Source organism: Haliotis rufescens, unplaced genomic scaffold (genome assembly GCF_023055435.1).
Source record: "Haliotis rufescens isolate VD_foot unplaced genomic scaffold, xgHalRufe1.0.p SCAF_31, whole genome shotgun sequence".
NCBI classification, from domain to species: domain Eukaryota; kingdom Metazoa; phylum Mollusca; class Gastropoda; order Lepetellida; family Haliotidae; genus Haliotis; species Haliotis rufescens.
Genome location: NW_025964013.1, coordinates 6,050,283 through 6,071,328, shown reverse-complemented (window position 1 = coordinate 6,071,328; position 21,046 = coordinate 6,050,283). Strand labels below are relative to the sequence as shown.

The 21,046-nt window shown below is 42.7% G+C and overlaps 1 protein-coding gene across 13 annotated transcripts in view; it reads right to left on the bottom strand.

Moving 5' to 3' along the window:
• LOC124114742 (TBC1 domain family member 5-like) overlaps positions 1-21,046 on the bottom strand; it is a 73,120-nt gene that overhangs the window by 11,612 nt on the left and 40,462 nt on the right. For 4 of the 13 annotated variants that reach the window (XM_048380560.1, XM_048380569.1, XM_048380571.1 and 1 more), the window contains 13 exons: positions 18,155-18,263; positions 17,810-17,899; positions 16,457-16,477; positions 14,987-15,061; positions 13,635-13,702; positions 9,623-9,725; positions 8,272-8,360; positions 7,785-7,805; positions 5,322-5,372; positions 4,799-4,865; positions 2,638-2,807; positions 1,906-2,048; positions 1,455-1,561 (listed from right to left, as the gene is read on the bottom strand). In XM_048380560.1, coding sequence (XP_048236517.1) covers positions 1,455-1,561; positions 1,906-2,048; positions 2,638-2,807; positions 4,799-4,865; positions 5,322-5,372; positions 7,785-7,805; positions 8,272-8,360; positions 9,623-9,725; positions 13,635-13,702; positions 14,987-15,061; positions 16,457-16,477; positions 17,810-17,899; positions 18,155-18,263 — 1,114 coding nt within the window. Of the gene's footprint in view, positions 1-1,454; positions 1,562-1,905; positions 2,049-2,637; positions 2,808-4,798; positions 4,866-5,321; positions 5,373-7,784; positions 7,806-8,271; positions 8,361-9,622; positions 9,726-11,382; positions 11,486-13,634; positions 13,703-14,986; positions 15,062-16,456; positions 16,478-17,809; positions 17,900-18,154; positions 18,264-21,046 lie in introns of all 13 variants that reach the window. The other 9 variants (XM_048380564.1, XM_048380572.1, XM_048380563.1 and 6 more) reach the window with 6 other exon arrangements.

Genomic DNA, 21,046 nt, shown 5'->3' with positions numbered 1-21,046 from the left:
TCTCAATGAGGTGTTACATTGGGTTCCTGGAGATAGAGGGCCTTCTCAATGAGGTGTTACTTACATTGGGTTCCCGGAGATAGAGGGCCTTCTCACAGAGGTGTTACTTACATTGGATTCCCGGAGATAGAGGGCCTTCTCAATGAGGTGTTACTTACATTGGATTCCCAGAGATAGAGGGCCTCCTCAATGAGGTGTTACTTACATTGGGTTCCCGGAGATAGAGGGCCTTCTCAATGAGGTGTTACTTACATTGGGTTCCCGGAGATAGAGGATCTTCTCAATGAGGTGTTACTTACATTGGGTTCCCGGAGATAGAGGGCCTTCTCAATGAGGTGTTACTTACATTGGGTTCCTGGAGATAGAGGGCCTTCTCAATGAGGTGTTACTTACATTGGGTCCCCGGAGATAGAGGGCCTTCTCAATGAAATGTTACATTGGGTTCCTGGAGATAGAGGGCCTTCTCAATGAGGTGTTACTTACATTGGGTTCCCGGAGATAGAGGGCCTTCTCAATGAGGTGTTACTTACATTGGGTTCCCGGAGATAGAGGGCCTTCTCAATGAGGTGTTACTTACATTGGGTCCCCGGAGATAGAGGGCCTTCTCAATGAAATGTTACATTGGGTTCCTGGAGATAGAGGGCCTTCTCAATGAGGTGTTACTTACATTGGGTTCCCGGAGATAGAGGGCCTTCTCAATGAGGTGTTACTTACATTGGGTTCCCGGAGATAGAGGGCCTTCTCAATGAGGTGTTACTTACATTGGGTCCCCGGAGATAGAGGGCCTTCTCAATGAGGTGTTACTTACATTGGGTCCCCGGAGATAGAGGGCCTTCTCAATGAAATGTTACATTGGGTTCCTGGAGATAGAGGGCCTTCTCAATGAGGTGTTACTTACATTGGGTTCCCGGAGATAGAGGGCCTTCTCAATGAGGTGTTACTTACATTGGGTCCCCGGAGATAGAGGGCCTTCTCAATGAGGTGTTACTTACATTGGGTCCCCGGAGATAGAGGGCCTTCTCAATGAAATGTTACATTGGGTTCCTGGAGATAGAGGGCCTTCTCAATGAGGTGTTACTTACATTGGGTTCCCGGAGATAGAGGGCCTTCTCAATGAGGTGTTACATTGGGTTCCTGGAGATAGAGGGCCTTCTCAATGAGGTGTTACTTACATTGGGTTCCCGGAGATAGAGGGCCTTCTCACAGAGGTGTTACTTACATTGGATTCCTGGAGATAGAGGGCCTTCTCAATGAGGTGTTACTTACATTGGATTCCCAGAGATAGAGGGCCTCCTCAATGAGGTGTTACTTACATTGGGTTCCCGGAGATAGAGGGCCTTCTCAATGAGGTGTTACTTACATTGGGTTCCCGGAGATAGAGGATCTTCTCAATGAGGTGTTACTTACATTGGGTTCCCGGAGATAGAGGGCCTTCTCAATGAGGTGTTACTTACATTGGGTTCCCGGAGATAGAGGGCCTTCTCAATGAAGTAGTGAACATCTCCTACAGGTACATACTTCATGAGGCAGCTGAGACTGGCTGCGTAGTCACTGGCCAATACTGGAACAGACATGGAGAGATTTCAACTCACAACTGACGGCAACCATGATGAATGTGTGCCATCTAGTGACCATTTGTCACTCAGACGCATTGCTATTGTAGGAAAAGCTGCCAATTTCTATTATATACACAAAAATATGTGAAAGCTAAGTAGTTTTCAGGGAACAGGCTACATTGACACGGGCAGATCAAGTCTGGAAGGTGTGTGGCATGTGTAGAGTAGGGTAGAGTGCAACCTCTTTTCAGAATCCTGGCTCCGCCTCAAAGTGACATTCATGTCAAAATGGTCAAACACTAGCAATGACAAGTTTACATCTGTGGAAAGATTTCTACAGTATACTCACACAAATCTCTAATATAGAGCAACATTGAAACAAATACATAGTCCACCAGGTCGAATCCAATTCCATCTGCAAAGATGGCGTCCCATATCACCAGCAGGTCTTGCATGGGAAACTCTCGTCCAAACAGCAGCCGCACCCACCGACTGCAACAAACAGGGCACAGTTACAAGTCAATCTCATTACTCGTGACCCGTAATGGGATGTCCTCAGATCTTTGTTTAGCGATAAAGAGAACTAAGATCTGATTTTAATGAGATTGAGTTACAAGTACTCTGTGACGGCACCAACACATGACAACAATCAACAGTGTGTTTAAACCTCTATTTATGGGCATCATCAATACGTTTGTATACATGACGTTCCAATATTTCTATACTCACAAGAAATATATATTTGTGGTGTTATACTCACAAGTCATATATCTGTGGTATTATACTCACATGCCATATATCTGTGGTGTTATACTCACATGCCATATATCTGTGGTGTTATACTCACATGCCATATATCTGTGGTGTTATACTCACATGCCATATATCTGTGGTGTTATACTCCCATTCCATATATCTGTGGTGTTATACTCACATGCCATATATCTGTGGTGTTATACTCACATGCCATATATCTGTGGTGTTATACTCACATGCCATATATCTGTGGTGTTATACTCACATGCCATATATATTTGTGGTGTTATACTCACATGCCATATATCTGTGGTGTTATACTCACATGCCATATATCTGTGGTGCAATGTCTAATCGCTCTAGATGGAGATGTAGTTCTGCATCAAACTTCTTCAGCAGGTAGTCCTGGATGCGGGTTAACTTGGTCACTATCACATTGGAGGGGTTCAGGTCCTGTGGTCGGGAGAACGGCTGAGCCACCATGTACTCTCTGCCCTGAAAACACAACCCCAAAACTACATTCCAAGATACATTCCTACACAACATTTCAGCAGCCAACCAATATGTGTGCCTTGTCCACTATTTGGAGGAGGGGGAGCCTGAACAGTATTCCCCATCCATAGAGTGAGAGATACACAATATTCCCAACCTGTACAGTGAAAGCTACACAATATTCCCCACCTGTACAGTGAAAGCTACACACTATTCCCCATCTGTACAATGAAAGCTACACAATATCCCCCACCTGTACAATGAGAGTTACACAATATTCACCACCTGTACAATGAGAGCTACACAATATTCCCCACCTGTACAGTGAGAGCTACACAATATTCCCCACCTGTACAGTGAGAGCTACACAATATTCCCCACCTGTACAATGAAAGCTACACAATATTCCAGACCTGTACAATGAGAGTTACAGAATATTCACCATCTGTACAATGAAAGCTACACAATATTCCCCACCTGTACAGTGAAAGCTACACACTATTCCCAATCTGTACAATGAAAGCTACACAATATTCACCACCTGTACAATGAGAGCTACACAATATTCCCCACCTGTACAGTGAGAGCAACACAATATTCCCCACATGTACAATGAGAGCTACATAATATTCCAGATCTGTACAATGAGAGCTACACAATATTCCCACCTGTACAATAAGCTACACAATATTCCCCACCTGTACAGTGAGAGCTACACAATATTCCCCACATGCACAATGAGAGCTACACAATATTCCAGACCTGTACAGTGAGAGATACACAATATTCCCCACCTGTAAAGTGAGAGCTACACAATATTCCCCACCTGTACAATGAGAGCTACACAATATTCCCATCTGTACAGTGAGAGATATGTAATATTCCCCACCTGTACACTGAGAGCAACACAATAATCCCCAACTGTACAGTGAGAGCCACACAATATTCCCCACCTGTACAATGAGAGCTACACAATATTCCCCACTTGTACAGAAAGAGCTACACGATATTCCCACCTGTACATTGGGGTATATGTAACATCCCCCACCTGTACAGTGAGAGCTACACAATATCCCACCCTGTACAATGAGAAATATGTAATATTCGCCACCTGTACAGCGAGAGCTACACAATATTCGGCACCTTTACAGTGAGAGCTACAAAATATTCCCACCTGTACAATGAGAGATATGTAATATTCCCCACCTATAGAGTCAGAGCTACATAATATCCCACCCTGTACAATGACAGCTATGTAATATTCCCCACCTGTACAGTCAGAGCTACATAATATCCCACCCTGTACAATGACAGCTATGTAATATTCCCCACCTGTACAGTCAGAGCTACATAATATCCCACCCTATACAATGACAGCTATGTAATATTCCCCACCTGTACAGTCAGAGCTACATAATATCCCACCCTGTACAATGACAGCTATGTAATATTCCCCACCTGTACAGTCAGAGCTACATAATATCCCACCCTATACAATGACAGCTATGTAATATTCCCCACCTATAGAGTCAGAGCTACAAAATATTCCCACCTGTACAATGACAGCTATGTAATATTCCCCACCTGTACAGTCAGAGCTACATAATATCCAACCCTATACAATGACAGCTATGTAATATTCCCCACCTGTACAGTCAGAGCTACATAATATCCCACCCTGTACAATGACAGCTATGTAATACTCCCCACCTGTACAGTCAGAGCTACATAATATCCCACCCTGTACAATGACAGCTATGTAATATTCCCCACCTGTACAGTCAGAGCTACATAATATCCCACCCTATACAATGACAGCTATGTAATATTCCCCACCTATAGAGTCAGAGCTACATAATATCCCACCCTATACAATGACAGCTATGTAATATTCCCCACCTGTACAGTCAGAGCTACATAATATCCCACCCTGTACAATGACAGCTATGTAATATTCCCCACCTGTACAATGAGAGCTACACAATATTCCCCACCTTTATCATATGTTCTTTTGTTGTGTACCAGGGCTCCACAGTCTCCATGATCTGACAGAACATAGCGCTGTAACACAGAAGGCAGGAATATACACTTAAGTCTCTATTAAGACTCTTTTAGTAATGCATAAAGCTGTATTTCCTACATGGTGCGTGCTTATGGTTTAACGCACACTCAGCAATATTCCACCTAACAGTATGGTGGACAATGTTGTGGCGTCCCTGATGCACAGTGCAGTCCATTATCATCACTTGTTATAAAATCCAGCTACCTGTCTGGCCAGTCACTGTCATGTAAAATCTACCACAAGTCGGCTGGCTCATCTGTGCAGCCATCAGGACATCTGTTGTTACGTTAAATGCACTTTGAGTTATCATACTGAGAGTGTGATGGCAAGCATAAGGAAGATATAATAGTTTCACACAAATATTTTACTGAAAATGAGCCTTTGAAGTGGTGCTGAATAACAAACAAACAGACAAACAAAGTTATGTCTACAAGAGAAGTTGTGTCTCTACTCACTAGGCATCATGCTCCAGATGGGTGGGACTCATGATTTCCTTGACGATGTCCCTGAAAGTAAATGCAGACAAGATGACAATGAGGTGCCACAACATACACTATTACAGTGTATTCAAGTCCGGATGCTGTTTGTGTGAGTGATCCAGGGAGTTCAGCCACACTTGAAACAGATTGGGGTGGGCAGGCATGGTAGGGTGATTCTCTTTCCTCTGCTGACTATTACATAATATTTAGTTCTACTCATGTATTTAAGAAAATGAATTAAGAATTCATGGCAGTGATATTGTCTCTCTGTGTCATGGCATCAAACAGCGGTTTCAGAAGAAGCAGAACTACTTGTCAGCATTGATAAGCTGCATGGTTTCAGAAGAAGCGGAACTACTTGTCAGCATTGATGAGCTGAATGGTTTCAGAAGAAGCGGAACTACTTGTCAGCATTGATAAGCTGAATGGTTTCAGAAGAAGCGGAACTACTTGTCAGCATTGATGAGCTGAATGGTTTCAGAAGAAGCGGAACTACTTGTCAGCATTGATAAGCTGAATGGTTTCAGAAGAAGCGGAACTACTTGTCAGCATTGATGAGCTGAATGGTTTCAGAAGAAGCGGAACTACTTGTCAGCATTGATAAGCTGAATGGTTTCAGAAGAAGCGGAACTACTTGTCAGCATTGATAAGCTGAATGGTTTCAGAAGAAGCAGAACTACTTGTCAGCATTGATGAGCTGAATGGTTTCAGAAGAAGCGGAACTACTTGTCAGCATTGATGAGCTGAATGGTTACACCTGATTGCAGATGGATAACAAGCAAAGACAAAGGTGAAACTATATTATGTATATCTTGGTTCTATAAAGCTCAAAATACAAATAGAAATCAAGGCCCGAGCACACGCTTATTCTTCTACAAAGTAGACACCATGTACAACTTCTTAATGTACTACTACAGCGATATATATTGTGTCAACTGTGTCATCTGTCAACTTCTAAGAAATGCCTATCAAAACATTTATTGTTCTACACATTGGATAAGGTTGGAGGAAATGTAGCTGATTGTGAGTTGTTTACACTGTATACTTAGAAATTTAATTAGAGACACATGATGATATGGACTTGTTCTACACATTCCAAGGTTCTTCATGTCATCACATACATTCATTCAGAACATGCCAGGTGACATACGCATGGCTGCCCATGTCCTTCAGGCCATGAGGTAACCAAGGACCTCCAGGCCATGACATAACCAAGGATATCCAGGCCATGACATAACCAAGGATCTCCAGGCCATGACATAACCCAGGACCTCCAGGCCATGACATAACCTAGGATCTCCAGGTCATGACATAACCCATGTTCTTCAGGTCATGACATAACCCAAGATCTCCAGGCCATGACATAACCCAGGACCTCCAGGCCATGACATAACCCAGGACATCCAGGCCATGACATAACTCAGGACACCCAGGCCATGACATAACCCAGGACCTCGAGGCCATGACATAACCCAGGATCTCCAGGCCATGACATAACCCAGGTCCGACTGGCCATGACATAACCCAGGACCTCCAGGCCATGACATAACCCAGGTCCAACTGGCCATGACATACCCAAGGACCTCCAGGCCATGACATAACCCAGGTCTTTCGGGCCATGACATAACCCAGGTCCTACTGGCCATGACATAAACAAGGATCTCCAGGCCATCACATAACTCAGGACCTCCAGGCCATGACAAAACCCAGGTCTTTCGGGCCATGACATGACCCAGGATCTCCAGGCCATGAGATAACCCAGGACCTCCAGGCCATGACATAACCCAGGACCTCCAGGCCATGACATAACCAAGGACCTCCAGGCCATGACATAACCCAGGACCTCCAGGCCACGACATAACCCAGGACCTCCAGGCCATGACAAAACCCAGGACCTCCAGGCCATGACATAACCCAGGACCTCCAGGCCATGACATAACCCAGGTCCTACTGGCCATGACATAACCAAGTATCTCCAGGCCATCACATAACTCAGGACCTCAAGGCCCTGACAAAACCCAGGTCTTTCGGGCCATGACATGACCCAGGATCTCCAGGCCATGAGATAACCCAGGACCTCCAGGCCATGACATAACCCAGGACCTCCTGGCCATGACATAACCCAGGACCTCCAGGCCATGACATAACCCAGGACCTCCAGGCCATGACATAACCCAGGTCCTCCAGGCCATGACATAACTCAGGACTTCCAGGCCATGGCATAACCCAGGTCCCCCAGGCCTTCTCAGTCCTTCAGGATATGAATATCAGTATTTGGACTTTCTGATATTTTTCATGCTTTGTTTGTCAGTACATGGAGAACTATATAATTAAGAATAGCCTATAATGAAAGAGATCCCAGCATGCAAGAGTTTGTAGAGTTAGGACCCAGCCTACTGAATGAGATCAAGCGGTATAGAGAGAGATTTGTGGGCTGACCTGTGATTGATGTGGAGGTAGCTGAAATCAAGTCATTTCTCTATGAACAGGCATTGCTTGCACTGCTGGGCTTCCAAATACACAAAACCATTGCTTGCACAGCTGGGCTTTCATATATACAAAGTCAGTACTTACACAGCAAGGCTTCCATATACACAAAGTCATTGCTTACACAGCTGGGCTTCCATCCACACAAAGTCAGTACTTACACAGTTGGGCTTCCATATACACAAAGTCAGTATTTACACAGCTAAGCTTCCATACGCACAAAGTCAGTACTTACACAGCTAGGCTTCCATACGTACAAAGTCAGTACTTACATGACTGGGCTTCCATACACATAAAGTCATTGCTTACACAGCTGGGCTTCCATACACACAAAGTCGATTTTTCTGAATTATTGCTAAAATCAGCTTAAACAAATACTCACTCACTCACCCACTCAGTGACAAGCCCTGAGGATGCCACAACACATAGATGTACTTACTGAAGGGTCTCGATCTCCGAGGCATGCAGGAATGCTTGATGATCACAGTGTAGAACAAAGATCAATGGAGCCAACAACTCATGCATCCCCTGAGAAAGAAGGCAAATCAAAGGTTAAACATTCTGCTTCTATGCACAGGAAAAAAGGAAAGGAATGTTCCGTTTTAAACTTCTGAAGAAAGGAAGCTACTAAACAGACATTTTTACAAGTAATCATGGGCTATATTAAAGGAACTCTGGGAACATTGACCAAAAGTAGATATTCTACATCTAGTCATGGTTACTTGGGATTATGGGAACTTCTACATACGACGTGATTTGAAGTAGGGTTTAACATCATGTTCAAGACTATGGCTCTTGTACAGCGGATATATATATTGGAATCCCACTCAGACGAAGTATGCCGACTCTGAGCCAAGCTTGTTTTATCCTTGAATGCTTAGCGTCATCTTTTAACGTCTGTTGATATGACGCAGCCTGGATTGACCTACTTACCGTCTGCTTCCGGCAGATGCTGTCTCCATTAGACCATTTACTCACAGTAACAAGGAATCATGGGACATGGTAAAGGATTCTGGGAACTCGGCATCATGGTCACAAGGCATCATGAGACAAGTTACCTCAATAAAGCCAGCACTTTTGTGTATAATGGACCATGCATGGCCAACATGAAAAAATTCAATATACCTCACTGCTGAATTTACAAAGTCTAGGCATGACCTCAGGCAACATTCTGCATCGTTTATTATTGGGAATCATTAAGTGAGTGAGTGAGTGAGTTGGGTTTAACGCCACTTTTCACAGTATTACAGTTATATCGCGGCGTGTCAGCTTAATGTGGGAGCAAAGCCCGAAGTGATGCAGGACTCAGACGTTTACCACTTCGGTGAAACCCATGAGCACGAGTATGGTGCTGACAAAGTAGAAACATAATTGGGGCGAACCAGGATTCGAACCAACAATCATAGGTTTCTGGCGTGCCCAAGGGATGCAACACTGCACAGCGAATCGCCACCTGTGCCCCCAGGGAATCATTAAGGTTCAACAGATGTTAGACACGGAATATTGAATTGTGCAGGACTATTTCGAAGAATTGGAATATTATAGCTGTAAGATTCCTACAAGTTTTCTTTTTAAATATAGAACTTATAGTTAAAAATATATGAAATTCATGCATGTATTGCTTTTTTTTAACATGGTGTGATCTCAGGTCAATCAGTAACCAAGTGGATTCTGATGAAGACACAGCATACATGCTATATTTGTCAAATACAGAAGTCAAGTCTTCATTATTAATTTACTTAGTTCCAATCATGCATGAACTAGGTAAAATGCTTTGTAGTGCAACTGACCTGTCTATAGCCTATTTCCCTGTTTGTGCGACAATAGCAAAACAACACATTGATCATCATGTCACGCAACTCTTCAGATTTGAAAAACTCAAGTTCTGGAAAACTAAAACAACACAGACAACATAAGAAAGATAAATGAAAAGAGAGCATGTACAGGCAAGAGCTAACATGACTAGGGGTCTGTGTGTGTCACTCATGAAGTACAAGTCATGCAAATCCACATCTACTGAAACACAAGCAGCATCAACAGCAGCAGCAGCAGCATCACCCTAGCTCACCTGACCCTGGAATATGCACACAAAGATAATTTGATTTTGATTTTATTTGTTACTTTATGCCAGTCCCCAAAATGTAAACCATATCGCAGTGGCTATTAAAAAATCAAATCTGGGCCAGACAAACCAGTGGTTGATATCATGAGCATTGTCCCACATCAAGTCTAACCCCCTAATCCAGTTCAGCCGCTCTTCTGACAGTCTATGAAGGGCTGTTCTAAACTGGATCCACAAAGAGTCAAACAGAGATGAAGTCATGCAAATTCTAATTTAGGCAGAGGACACCTACTTAGCAGCCTCTCATGTGTTGACAATCTGAGTTAGGTGAGCTACGGTACCTGTACCACCACATGCTACACACGGCACACATGCTAAACTCATGGACACACTGAAGTAAGAGAGAGCTGGAAAAAATAGGAATGTGGAAATTACTTTCAACACACTGGTAGTCTTTGTCTTTGATACAAGGTAACTCATTTTGTCTGCAACTTAGTTGAAAAGACATGTTCCCTTTCTATGTACAAAAACCTGAACCTAGGTCACATTACTGAGGCAGTGGACGTCACAAGTCAGCCAAACCAAACCATCCATCTATCTTTCTATACCCTGGTGAAGACTTGAGAACACCCCTCTACCAAACCACCTACCCTTCTTTACCCTGGTGATGTGACCTCATCAGACTTCAGACCACCCCTCTAGCCCCTACCAAACCACTCCTCCTTCTATACCCTGGTGATGTGACATCATCAGACTTCAGACCACCCCTCTAGCCCCTACCAAACCACCAACCTTTCTTTACCCTGGTGATGTGACATCATCAGACTTCAGACCACCCCTCTAGCCCCTACCACACCACTCCTCCTTCTATACCCTGGTGATGTGACATCATCAGACTTGAGAACACCCCTCTACCAAACCACCTACCCTTCTTTACCCTGGTGATGTGACATCATCAGACTTCAGACCACCCCTCTAGCCCCTACCAAACCACCAACCTTTCTTTACCCTGGTGATGTGACATCATCAGACTTCAGACCACCCCTCTAGCCCCTACCAAACCACTACTCCTTCTATACCCTGGTGATGTGACATCATCAGACTTCAGACCACCCCTCTAGCCCCTACCAAACCACCTACCCTGCTTTACCCTGGTGATGTGACCTCATCAGACTTCAGACTTCAGACCACCCCTCTAGCCCCTATCAAACCACCCACCCTTCTTTACCCTGGTGATGTGACCTCAGCATCAGACTTCAGACCACTCCTCTAGCCCCTACCACACCACCCACTCTTCTTTACCCTGGTGATGTGACATCATCAGAGTTCGGACTTCAGACCACCTCTCTAGCACCAACCAAACCACCCACCCTTCTATACCCTGGTGATGTGACCTGTAACCTCGTAAGACCTTCACACCACCCACGGGACACACCTGACAAAGACAAACCACTACTACACTGCAGATGCAACACAGCAACATTGTACCTGGCGATAAGACAGATCTGGGTTCACTTTTGCATAGATGAACAGAATATCCACCATTAAATTCCGCAACTGGTTTGACTGAAAAAACTCTATTTTGGGGTAGCTGAAAAAAATAAAATCATACTTATTAAGGAGCAACATTGTAAGTGTGACGCTAGCCTGCTGTTGAACATCCTCTTCCTGACTCTCACTACAGAGGACACAGTCCAGGGCGAGGTGAGGAGCTATGATGTAACCTACACCCAAGGATGATACAGAAATATTTCAAAACAGTGTGCTTTAAAACGGATTTTCATTTAATGGACTGCACGAGAAGGTAAATCTTAACTACACCTTGGCCACATTCCACAAGCAATGATAGCTCTACAACTATTGTAAGACTACGTTACAGTATGGTAGTTACAATGATCTTAGCACTCTGGAATGGGGCCCTGAGGAATAACACCAATAAAGCGCTACAACATCTCCAAAATACCCAGTTATAGCTCCAATATACTTCAATAATATCTCTGATATATCCTTAGAAATATCTCCAATATATCCCAGTAACAGCTCCAATATACTTCAATATCTCTGATATATCCTTAGCAACATCTCCAAAATACCCCAGTTATAGCTCCAATATACTCCAATAACATCTCCAATATACCCCAGTTATAGCTCCAATATACCCCAGTTATATCTCAACTCAAGGTGCCTTCAGGTCAATATGTTAAACACATTAAGACAGACCAAACCTGGCATGCCTGCAGATTCAAACGTTAACCATTAGAATGAAGCATCTCTAGATGCTGAACACGTGCATGAATTTATGATGTAAAGCTGGGTCCCGTTCCACAAAGCTATCGTAGCGCTAAGATGATCGTAACGCCCATTCTTTAGCATAGGCTTATGACAGTCGTAGCTCTACGATCGCTTTGTGGAACGGGGACCTGGATTGGTACCATATCGCCTACACTCAACTTTGCCTACAGTCTTATGACAACAAGTTATGGTCTGATAGTCACACGTCTACACTTTGTGAAGAAAGGACTGGATCATTTTGAATTCAACAAGAAGACAAACAGTGGGTATTAATGTAAGAGTTATGTATCCATATTCTGGCTAACTGGACTTTGGTTCAGGGGGGGTGAGCAACGTTTCCTGGACCTGGTCGACTGGCAGAAGCAGGAGAGCCATAACTTGTCTGACATGGGTCTGGACTTGGATATTCTGCTGATTCTCTAGGTAGACCTTCTTATGCTGCACAGCGCTGTATTGCTTGTGTAAAGTGGACAAAAACATCCAAGCAGGTCAGCATCAGGGAAGGCTTCTTCTGCGGCTTGCAGGGCAGCAGATTCAAAGTCGGTCTGGATAAGCTCTGGAGATGGTTCAGTTCCAACTGCCCTCTGTGTAGCATCTTTAAGTAGCTGGTATAGTCTGGCATATGTAGCTCTGAAGTTGTTTGGAAGCAGGCATTAGGCAACCCGATACATAGGGTCATGCTTTAAACAGTAGATCACATAAACCTGAAGCCATAAACTTGAGGACACACAATTTCCAATGGTAGTTAGTCGACCTTTGCATCCACCAAAAACACACTTCCAATGGACAGCAAGGCAGTTGACGCCAGGCGTTCAAACGATAGCAAAAGCCATCATGTAGGACCTGTTGACCACCACGCTGTGAAGTTATGTATTCAACTCGCTGAAGGTTCGCCATAGTGAAATTGAATACATGCAGATGGGCCCTTATTTTATTCCCCTTTTTTGAAAACTTTGATTGAGAATAAAAAGAATTCCATAAAAAACATTATTTTCTGCAGATAAGCATCAAACGTTGCTTCAGTAATCTGCTACTTAGTTGTTAATCTTTAGATAAGCCTTTTATCCGATTGTCCTTATTAACCATATTACAGTCAGTGACAGTGTGTTTCCGAAGCAGTTCTTTAATCTTTTGTGCAGTGAGATGTTTGAATGTAATGAATAATGAACCTATGTCAACAGTCTGAGATCACAAAAAAATCTGTGTTTAAGCTGTAAGCTGTCAATTTCTGTAGTCTTATCTAGTGTGGAATGTTTTAATGACATGTCGGGACAGTCTATTTTTGACATAGGGGTGTGCCCAATCACCTACATAAAACCTGTAGGTGTATTGAAGCGTAGGCAAATTGGCATGTAGGCGATATGGGAGAAACCTGTTCAGCTAGCTGGTATGATGAGACTGGCTGACACTAACTTCCTGGCCCTATCACATGAATACAGTATACTTACGTTCGAATCACATCTTGTTTAATTGTTAATCTCAGCTCATTATCCTGGAAAAACTGGTTCCATGGACTCTGAAATTGAAATTAATCATTATTGGAAAATGGATAGCAACAAATGTCTGAGGGTGTCCTATCTTAAGGTGACATGCATAGGAAGGGCCTTCACCTCAACATCTTAAGACAGGGGGTTGAACTCACCTCACCATCTTGAGACAGGGGGTTGAACTCACCTCACCATCTTGAGACAGGGGGTTGAACTCACCACATCATCTTGAGACAGGGGGTTGAACTCACCTCACCATCTTGAGATAGGGGGATGAACTCACCTCATCATCTTGAGACGGGTTTGAAATCACCTCACCATCTTGAGACAGAAGGTTGAACTCACCACATCATCTTAAGACGGGTTGAACTCACCACATCATCTTGAGACGGGTTGAACTCACCACACCATCTTAAGACAGGGGGTTGAACTCATCACATCATCTTGAGACAGGGGGTTGAACTCACCACATCATCTTGAGACGGGTTGAACTCACCACATCATCTAGAGACAGGGGGTTGAACTCACATCATCTTGAGACAGGGGGTTGAACTCATCACATCATCTTGAGACAGGGGGTTGAACTCACCTCATCATCTTGAGACAGGGGGTTGAACTCATCACATCATCTTGAGACAGGGGGTTGAACTCACCACATCATCTTGAGACAGGGGGTTGAACTCATCACATCATCTTGAGACAGGGGGTTGAACTCACCACATCATCTTGAGACAGGGGGTTGAACTCACCACATCATCTTGAGACAGGGGGTTGAACTCACCACATCATCTTGAGACGGGTTGAACTCATCACATCATCTTGAGACAGGGGGTTGAACTCACCTCACCATCTTGAGACAGGGGGTTGAACTCACCACATCATCTTGAGACAGGGGGTTGAACTCACCACATCATCTAGAGACAGGGGGTTGAACTCATCACATCATCTAGAGACAGAAGGTTGAACTCACCACATCATCTTGAGACAGGGGGTTGAACTCATCACATCATCTTGAGACAGGGGGTTGAACTCACCACATCATCTTGAGACAGGGGGTTGAACTCACCACATCATCTAGAGACAGGGGGTTGAACTCACCACATCATCTTGAGACGGGTTGAACTCACCTCATCATCTTGAGACAGGGGGTTGAACTTATCACATCATCTTGAGACAGGTTGAACTCACCACATCATCTAGAGACAGGGGGTTGAACTCACCACATCATCTTGAGACAGGGGGTTGAACTTATCACATCATCTTGAGACGGGTTGAACTCACCACATCATCTAGAGACAGGGGGTTGAACTCACCTCATCATCTTGAGACAAGGGGTTGTTGATGGTGATGTCCACACGGTCCACGGCCTTCCGGGGGTTCACAATCAACTGGAAGCAGTGAGACTTACATTGTTAAGGGAATAAACACTGAGTTAGTGAGTGACTGCTTTGAGCTGTATTTCAGTTATAGAATGGCGTGACAGTGATGTAGGTCTAAGTAGCTTACCACATTGGTTAAACCCACAAACATGGGTATGGTGCAGACAAACCTAGAAACATAGTCAGGGAAAACCTGAGAATCAAACCCATGACCATAGGTTCCTAGCACTCCCAAGGAACCCAACTCTGCACAGGAAGGATCGAAGTGATGCAGGTGTTAGAGGTTTATCGCCTTGGTTTATACATGGATACAGGTATGGTGCTGACTAGGTTTTTCAGCAGTGGCTCACTCTCAGTTGGTCTGAACACTGAATCAAGTTGAGAAGGATTTTTGGGTGCTGAGCAGGATGTGAGGCAGGCTGGCATATATGATGGTTCAAACTAATAACCATAGCTGATCTCTTACTATCAGTATTCCATTCCTACTAATGTCATGATTGTAGCGGTATCCAAACATGACATCATGAGTTATCTCAGCTGTACTGTAACCCATGTCGAGTCAGTCCTACACTTGCAACCTTACTTCGTGTCTTTATGGAGTCCCTAGCTAGCGACAACGCTAAAATGATTCTCTCCTCTAAATGACCCATGCTTTTAGTAATATGTAGGAATTACCACACTAGTACCTATTTCATACAGTTTTTATTAGAAATGTGTTTCAAAACAAATCTAACAAGCAAAAGCAAGTGAAGCAGTATTTAACAGGGATGAGAATCGTAATGTATGTAAATATTAATAAAAACATTTCGTATGAAATCATAGTGGGTCAATGATTTACAACAAAGGAAAGGAATGACCATTTCTAGGGCAAAAGGGAATGTAATAGTATTTGTTTTAAAAGGAAGGCTACTCTAAAATAAAACTTGAAGGTGAAGGCCAGATGACTAACTAGAATGGTGTTTCTCATTGCATAATACATAACATAATATTAGATGCTCTGAACATAAGAATGTCACAATAATAGTTTGGGGCTTGAGGTGGAGGGATGGCAGGTGGCTGATGGTGAGTGAGTGGGTGTGTTTGGTTTAACGCCGCTTTTAACAGTATTCTAGTTATATCACAGAGTGTCAGCTTAATGTGGGAGGAAAGCCCGAAATGATGAAGGTCTCTGACGTTTACCACTTCGGTGAAACCCACGAGCACGGGTATGGTGCTGACAAACCTAGAAACATAATTGGGGTGAACTGGGATTTGTACCCACAATCATAGGTTTCTGGCGTGTCCAAGGGATGCAACTCTGCACAGTGAATTGCAGCACCTTAGACGACTGGGCCACCCGTGCCCCCAGGTGGGGTGGAGAGGACATGGGAATATTAACTGCACGGGATGTCAGGAGAAACTTACTTCCTGCTTCTCATGAATCATCTGAAAATGAAAGTCCACACCTCTTCTTAATGGTACTAAGCAATATCACTGCTAGTAAATGGATGAACAACAGACACCATACAATAACCTCCCTTGGACCCATGGTCCTGTTGAGCTAATACTATTAGTTATGGTGTTGAGCCGAATATTTTTCAGCTAACCTAATATGACACCATATATGGCAACTAAAGACACCATAACAAATTTATTATGCCGAAAAGTTGACACTCTCTGGTATCCATATCGCATGTCATGTCAAAATGAAAACTTGACACTAACAACCGTACGTTGACGTGAAGGGTCAAAGGGAGACTACTCTTTACACCTTAGAGGCCAAAGCTTTTTGAAAATTTTAACTATTATCTTTATCAATAAAGTCACGATCGTGATCTAAAAAACAGATTAATGTCCTTGCACATCACAATTAATCTCCTTACACATGATAAAGGGGACTTCAAACCTTACAAACAATAAATGAATGAAACAGATTGGATAACAATCTCTTGAACAAAGAGTTTCTGCTTCATCAGATGGAAGAACGGTCCTGAGTTTAAACAAAAGTGACACTAAAATTGTCTTAATTGTTTTCCATACTCATATTGATGTGTTTTGCACGTTTTAACCTATTTGTGAGTTTGCCATTCTTCCCCTAACCATTAGCATCAAATAGTTAAGTTCAGAACATTACCATAACAGTCAATGTCAGAAATGCTTGTTTAGTATAAGATGATCTTACTGGACCAGAAGAAAGTTTACTAGACTCTGGCTTCAGACAAATGGCTTTTCAAGTGTTGACCAAAGGTAAATCCTTCTGCTTCTGTTTTAACTCTTTTACAGATATAATTTCATGAGTGACCTGACAAGGATGATATTTTCATGAGTGGCACAGGAACAAGTCAAATGTCAACTTGGGTCACAAGATGAGATAAACATGTTATGTGACAAGAAAAGACAAATGTTCTGAATATTTTTCTTGCAAATCTTCATGATCTTACTCTGAAAACCACACTGTTATATCAATAAATATACAGTCTAGAGCCTATCTACATCTATCTATCTTTGTTGTTTAACGCCACACCAAGCAATATTCCAGCTATATGACGGTGGTCTGTAAATAATCGAGTCTGGGCCAGACAATCCAGTAACTGATATCATGAGCATTGATCCACGCAATTGAGTTACGATGAAATGAAAGTCAGCGTGCCTGACCACCCGATCCCCTTAGTCGCCTCTTACGACAGGCATAGTTGCCTTTTATGGCAAGCATGGGTTGCTGAAGACCTATTCTACCCCTGATCTTCAAGGGTCCTATCTACAATGTCCACAGCTGACCTGGTTCTTGAGGACCTCGTACTTGTTCCTCCAGTCCTGGCACACCTTCAGCCATTGGCTAATGTCATCCGGCAACACCTCCAGGTACACCTGCACAACATCGCCCACATCAGACCAGTAAAGCTGGTCGCATAGTATGATACATGTCACGCATATCTAACTATTAAACACAAATATAGATGAATTAAGGACAACGGTGCAATAATGTTTCATTCATGATTTACAGAAATGATTCTGATCTTTTTAATTCATCTGATTAACAAAATGATACTGATGGAAAAAGAGATTACTAGTTTCTGTAATGTCATTAGGAACACTGGTGTGGATATGACAACAACAACGTACCTTCCAGACAACACTTCGGAACCTGCTGCTGCGTAATCGGCCTTCTATACCGTGTTTCTTCAACTTAAGCAAGTAGCCTGGAGTGTTGAACAGACGCTCCCACTCAGCACTGAAACAGTCATCTCATATATGACAAGCATGTCTACTGCTAAAACTCTACCCTTGTAAAGAGTGTTGTCTACCTTCAAATGATTAAACTACCTTGGAGAAGGTCATTGTCTACCTTCAAGTGATTGAACTTCTGTGAAGAAGGACATTGTCTACCTTTAAATGATGGAACTATCCTGAAGATCATGGTCTACCTTCCAATGATTGAACTTCTGTGAAGAAGGACATTGTCTACCTTTAAATGATGGAACTATCCTGAAGATCATGGTCTACTTCCAATGATTGAACTTCTGTGAAGAAGGACATTGTCTACCTTCCAATGATTGAACTTCTGTGAAGAAGGACATTGTCTACCTTTAAATGATGGAACTATCCTGAAGATCATGGTCTACTTCCAATGATTGAACTTCTGTGAAGAAGGACATTGTCTACCTTCCAATGATTGAACTTCTGTGAAGAAGGACATTGTCTACCTTTAAATGATGGAACTATCCTGAAGATCATGGTCTACCTTCCAATGATTGAACTTCTGTGAAGAAGGACATTGTCTACCTTCTAATGATTGAACTTCTGTGAAGAAGGACATTGTCTACCTTCCAATGATGGAACTATCCTGAAGATCATGGTCTACTTCCAATGATTGAACTTCTGTGAAGAAGGACATTGTCTACCTTCCAATGATTGAACTTCTGTGAAGAAGGACATTGTCTACCTTCCAATGATTGAACTTCTGTGAAGAAGGACATTGTCTACCTTTAAATGATGGAACTATCCTGAAGATCATGGTCTACCTTCCAATGATTGAACTTCTGTGAAGAAGGACATTGTCTACCTTCCAATGATTGAACTTCTGTGAAGAAGGACATTGTCTTCCTTCAAATAATGGATCTTTCCTGTAGGTCACTGATTATATTCAAATTATGAAAGTATTCTAAAGGTCATTGTTTACCTTCAAATGATTGAACTTCTGTGAAGAAGGACATTGTCTACCTTCCAATGATTGAACTTCTGTGAAGAAGGACATTGTCTACCTTCCAATGATTGAACTTCTGTGAAGAAGGACATTGTCTACCTTTAAATGATGGAACTATCCTGAAGATCATGGTCTACCTTCCAATGATTGAACTTCTGTGAAGAAGGACATTGTCTACCTTCCAATGATTGAACTTCTGTGAAGAAGGACATTGTCTTCCTTCAAATAATGGATCTTTCCTGTAGGTCACTGATTATATTCAAATTATGAAAGTATTCTAAAGGTCATTGTTTACCTTCAAATGATGAAACTACCCTGATGGTCAATGTCTACCTTCAAATTATGAAACTACCCTGACGAAGGTCATTGTCTACAGTGAATTCCTGGCTCAGAATCAACTGTAACAACATAATGCATGTTGAAAGAACAGGTAAATGTTACATAGAAATCCAATCTGATATTGACTGTGTTATTCCCACCTGACAACAGACCATAAAAGTCACATAGTGACATCTGATATTGACTGTGTTAATCCCACCTGACAACAGACCATAAAAGTCACATAGTGACATCTGATATTGACTGTGTTATTCCCACCTGGCAACAGACCATAAAAGTCACATAGTGACATCTGATATTGACTGTGTTATTCCCACCTGGCAACAGACCATAAAAGTCACACAGTGACATCTGATATTGACTGTGTTATTACCACCTGGCAACAGACCATAAAAGTCACACAGTGACATCTGATATTGACTGTGTTATTACCACCTGACAACAGACCAGATATGTCACATAGTGACATCTGATATTGACTGTGTTATTCCCACCTGACAACAGACCATAAAAGTCACATAGTGACATCTGATATTGACTGTGTTATTCCCACCTGACAACAGACCAGATATGTCACATAGTGACATCTGATATTGACTGTGTTATTCCCACCTGACAACAGACCATAAAAGTTACATAGTGACATCTGATATTGACTGTGTTATTCCCACCTGGCAACAGACCATAAAAGTCACATAGTGACATCTGATATTGACTGTGTTATTCCCACCTGACAACAGACCAGATATGTCACATAGTGACATCTGATATTGACTGTGTTATTCCCACCTGGCAACAGACCATAAAAGTCACATAGTGACATCTGATATTGACTGTGTTATTCCCACCTGACAACAGACCAGATATGTCACATAGTGACATCTGATATTGACTGTGTTATTCCCACCCGACAACAGACCATAAAAGTCACATAGTGACATCTGATATTGACTGTGTTATTCCCACCTGGCAACAGACCATAAAAGTCACATAGTGACATCTGATATTGACTGTGTTATTCCCACCTGACAACAGACCAGATATGTCACATAGTGACATCTGATATTGACTGTGTTATTCCCACCTGACAACAGACCATAAAAGTCACATAGTGACATCTGATATTGACTGTGTTATTCCCACCTGGCAACAGACCATAAAAGTCACATAGTGACATCTGATATTGACTGTGTTATTCCCACCTGACAACAGACCAGATATGTCACATAGTGACATCTGATATTGACTGTGTTATTCCCACCTGACAACAGACCATAAAAGTCACATAGTGACATCTGATATTGACTGTGTTATTCCCACCTGGCAACACACTATAAAAGTCACATAGTGACATCTGATATTGACTGTGTTATTCCCACCTGACAACAGACCAGATATGTCACATAGTGACATCTGATATTGACTGTGTTATTCCCACCTGGCAACAGACCATAAAAGTCACATAGTGACAT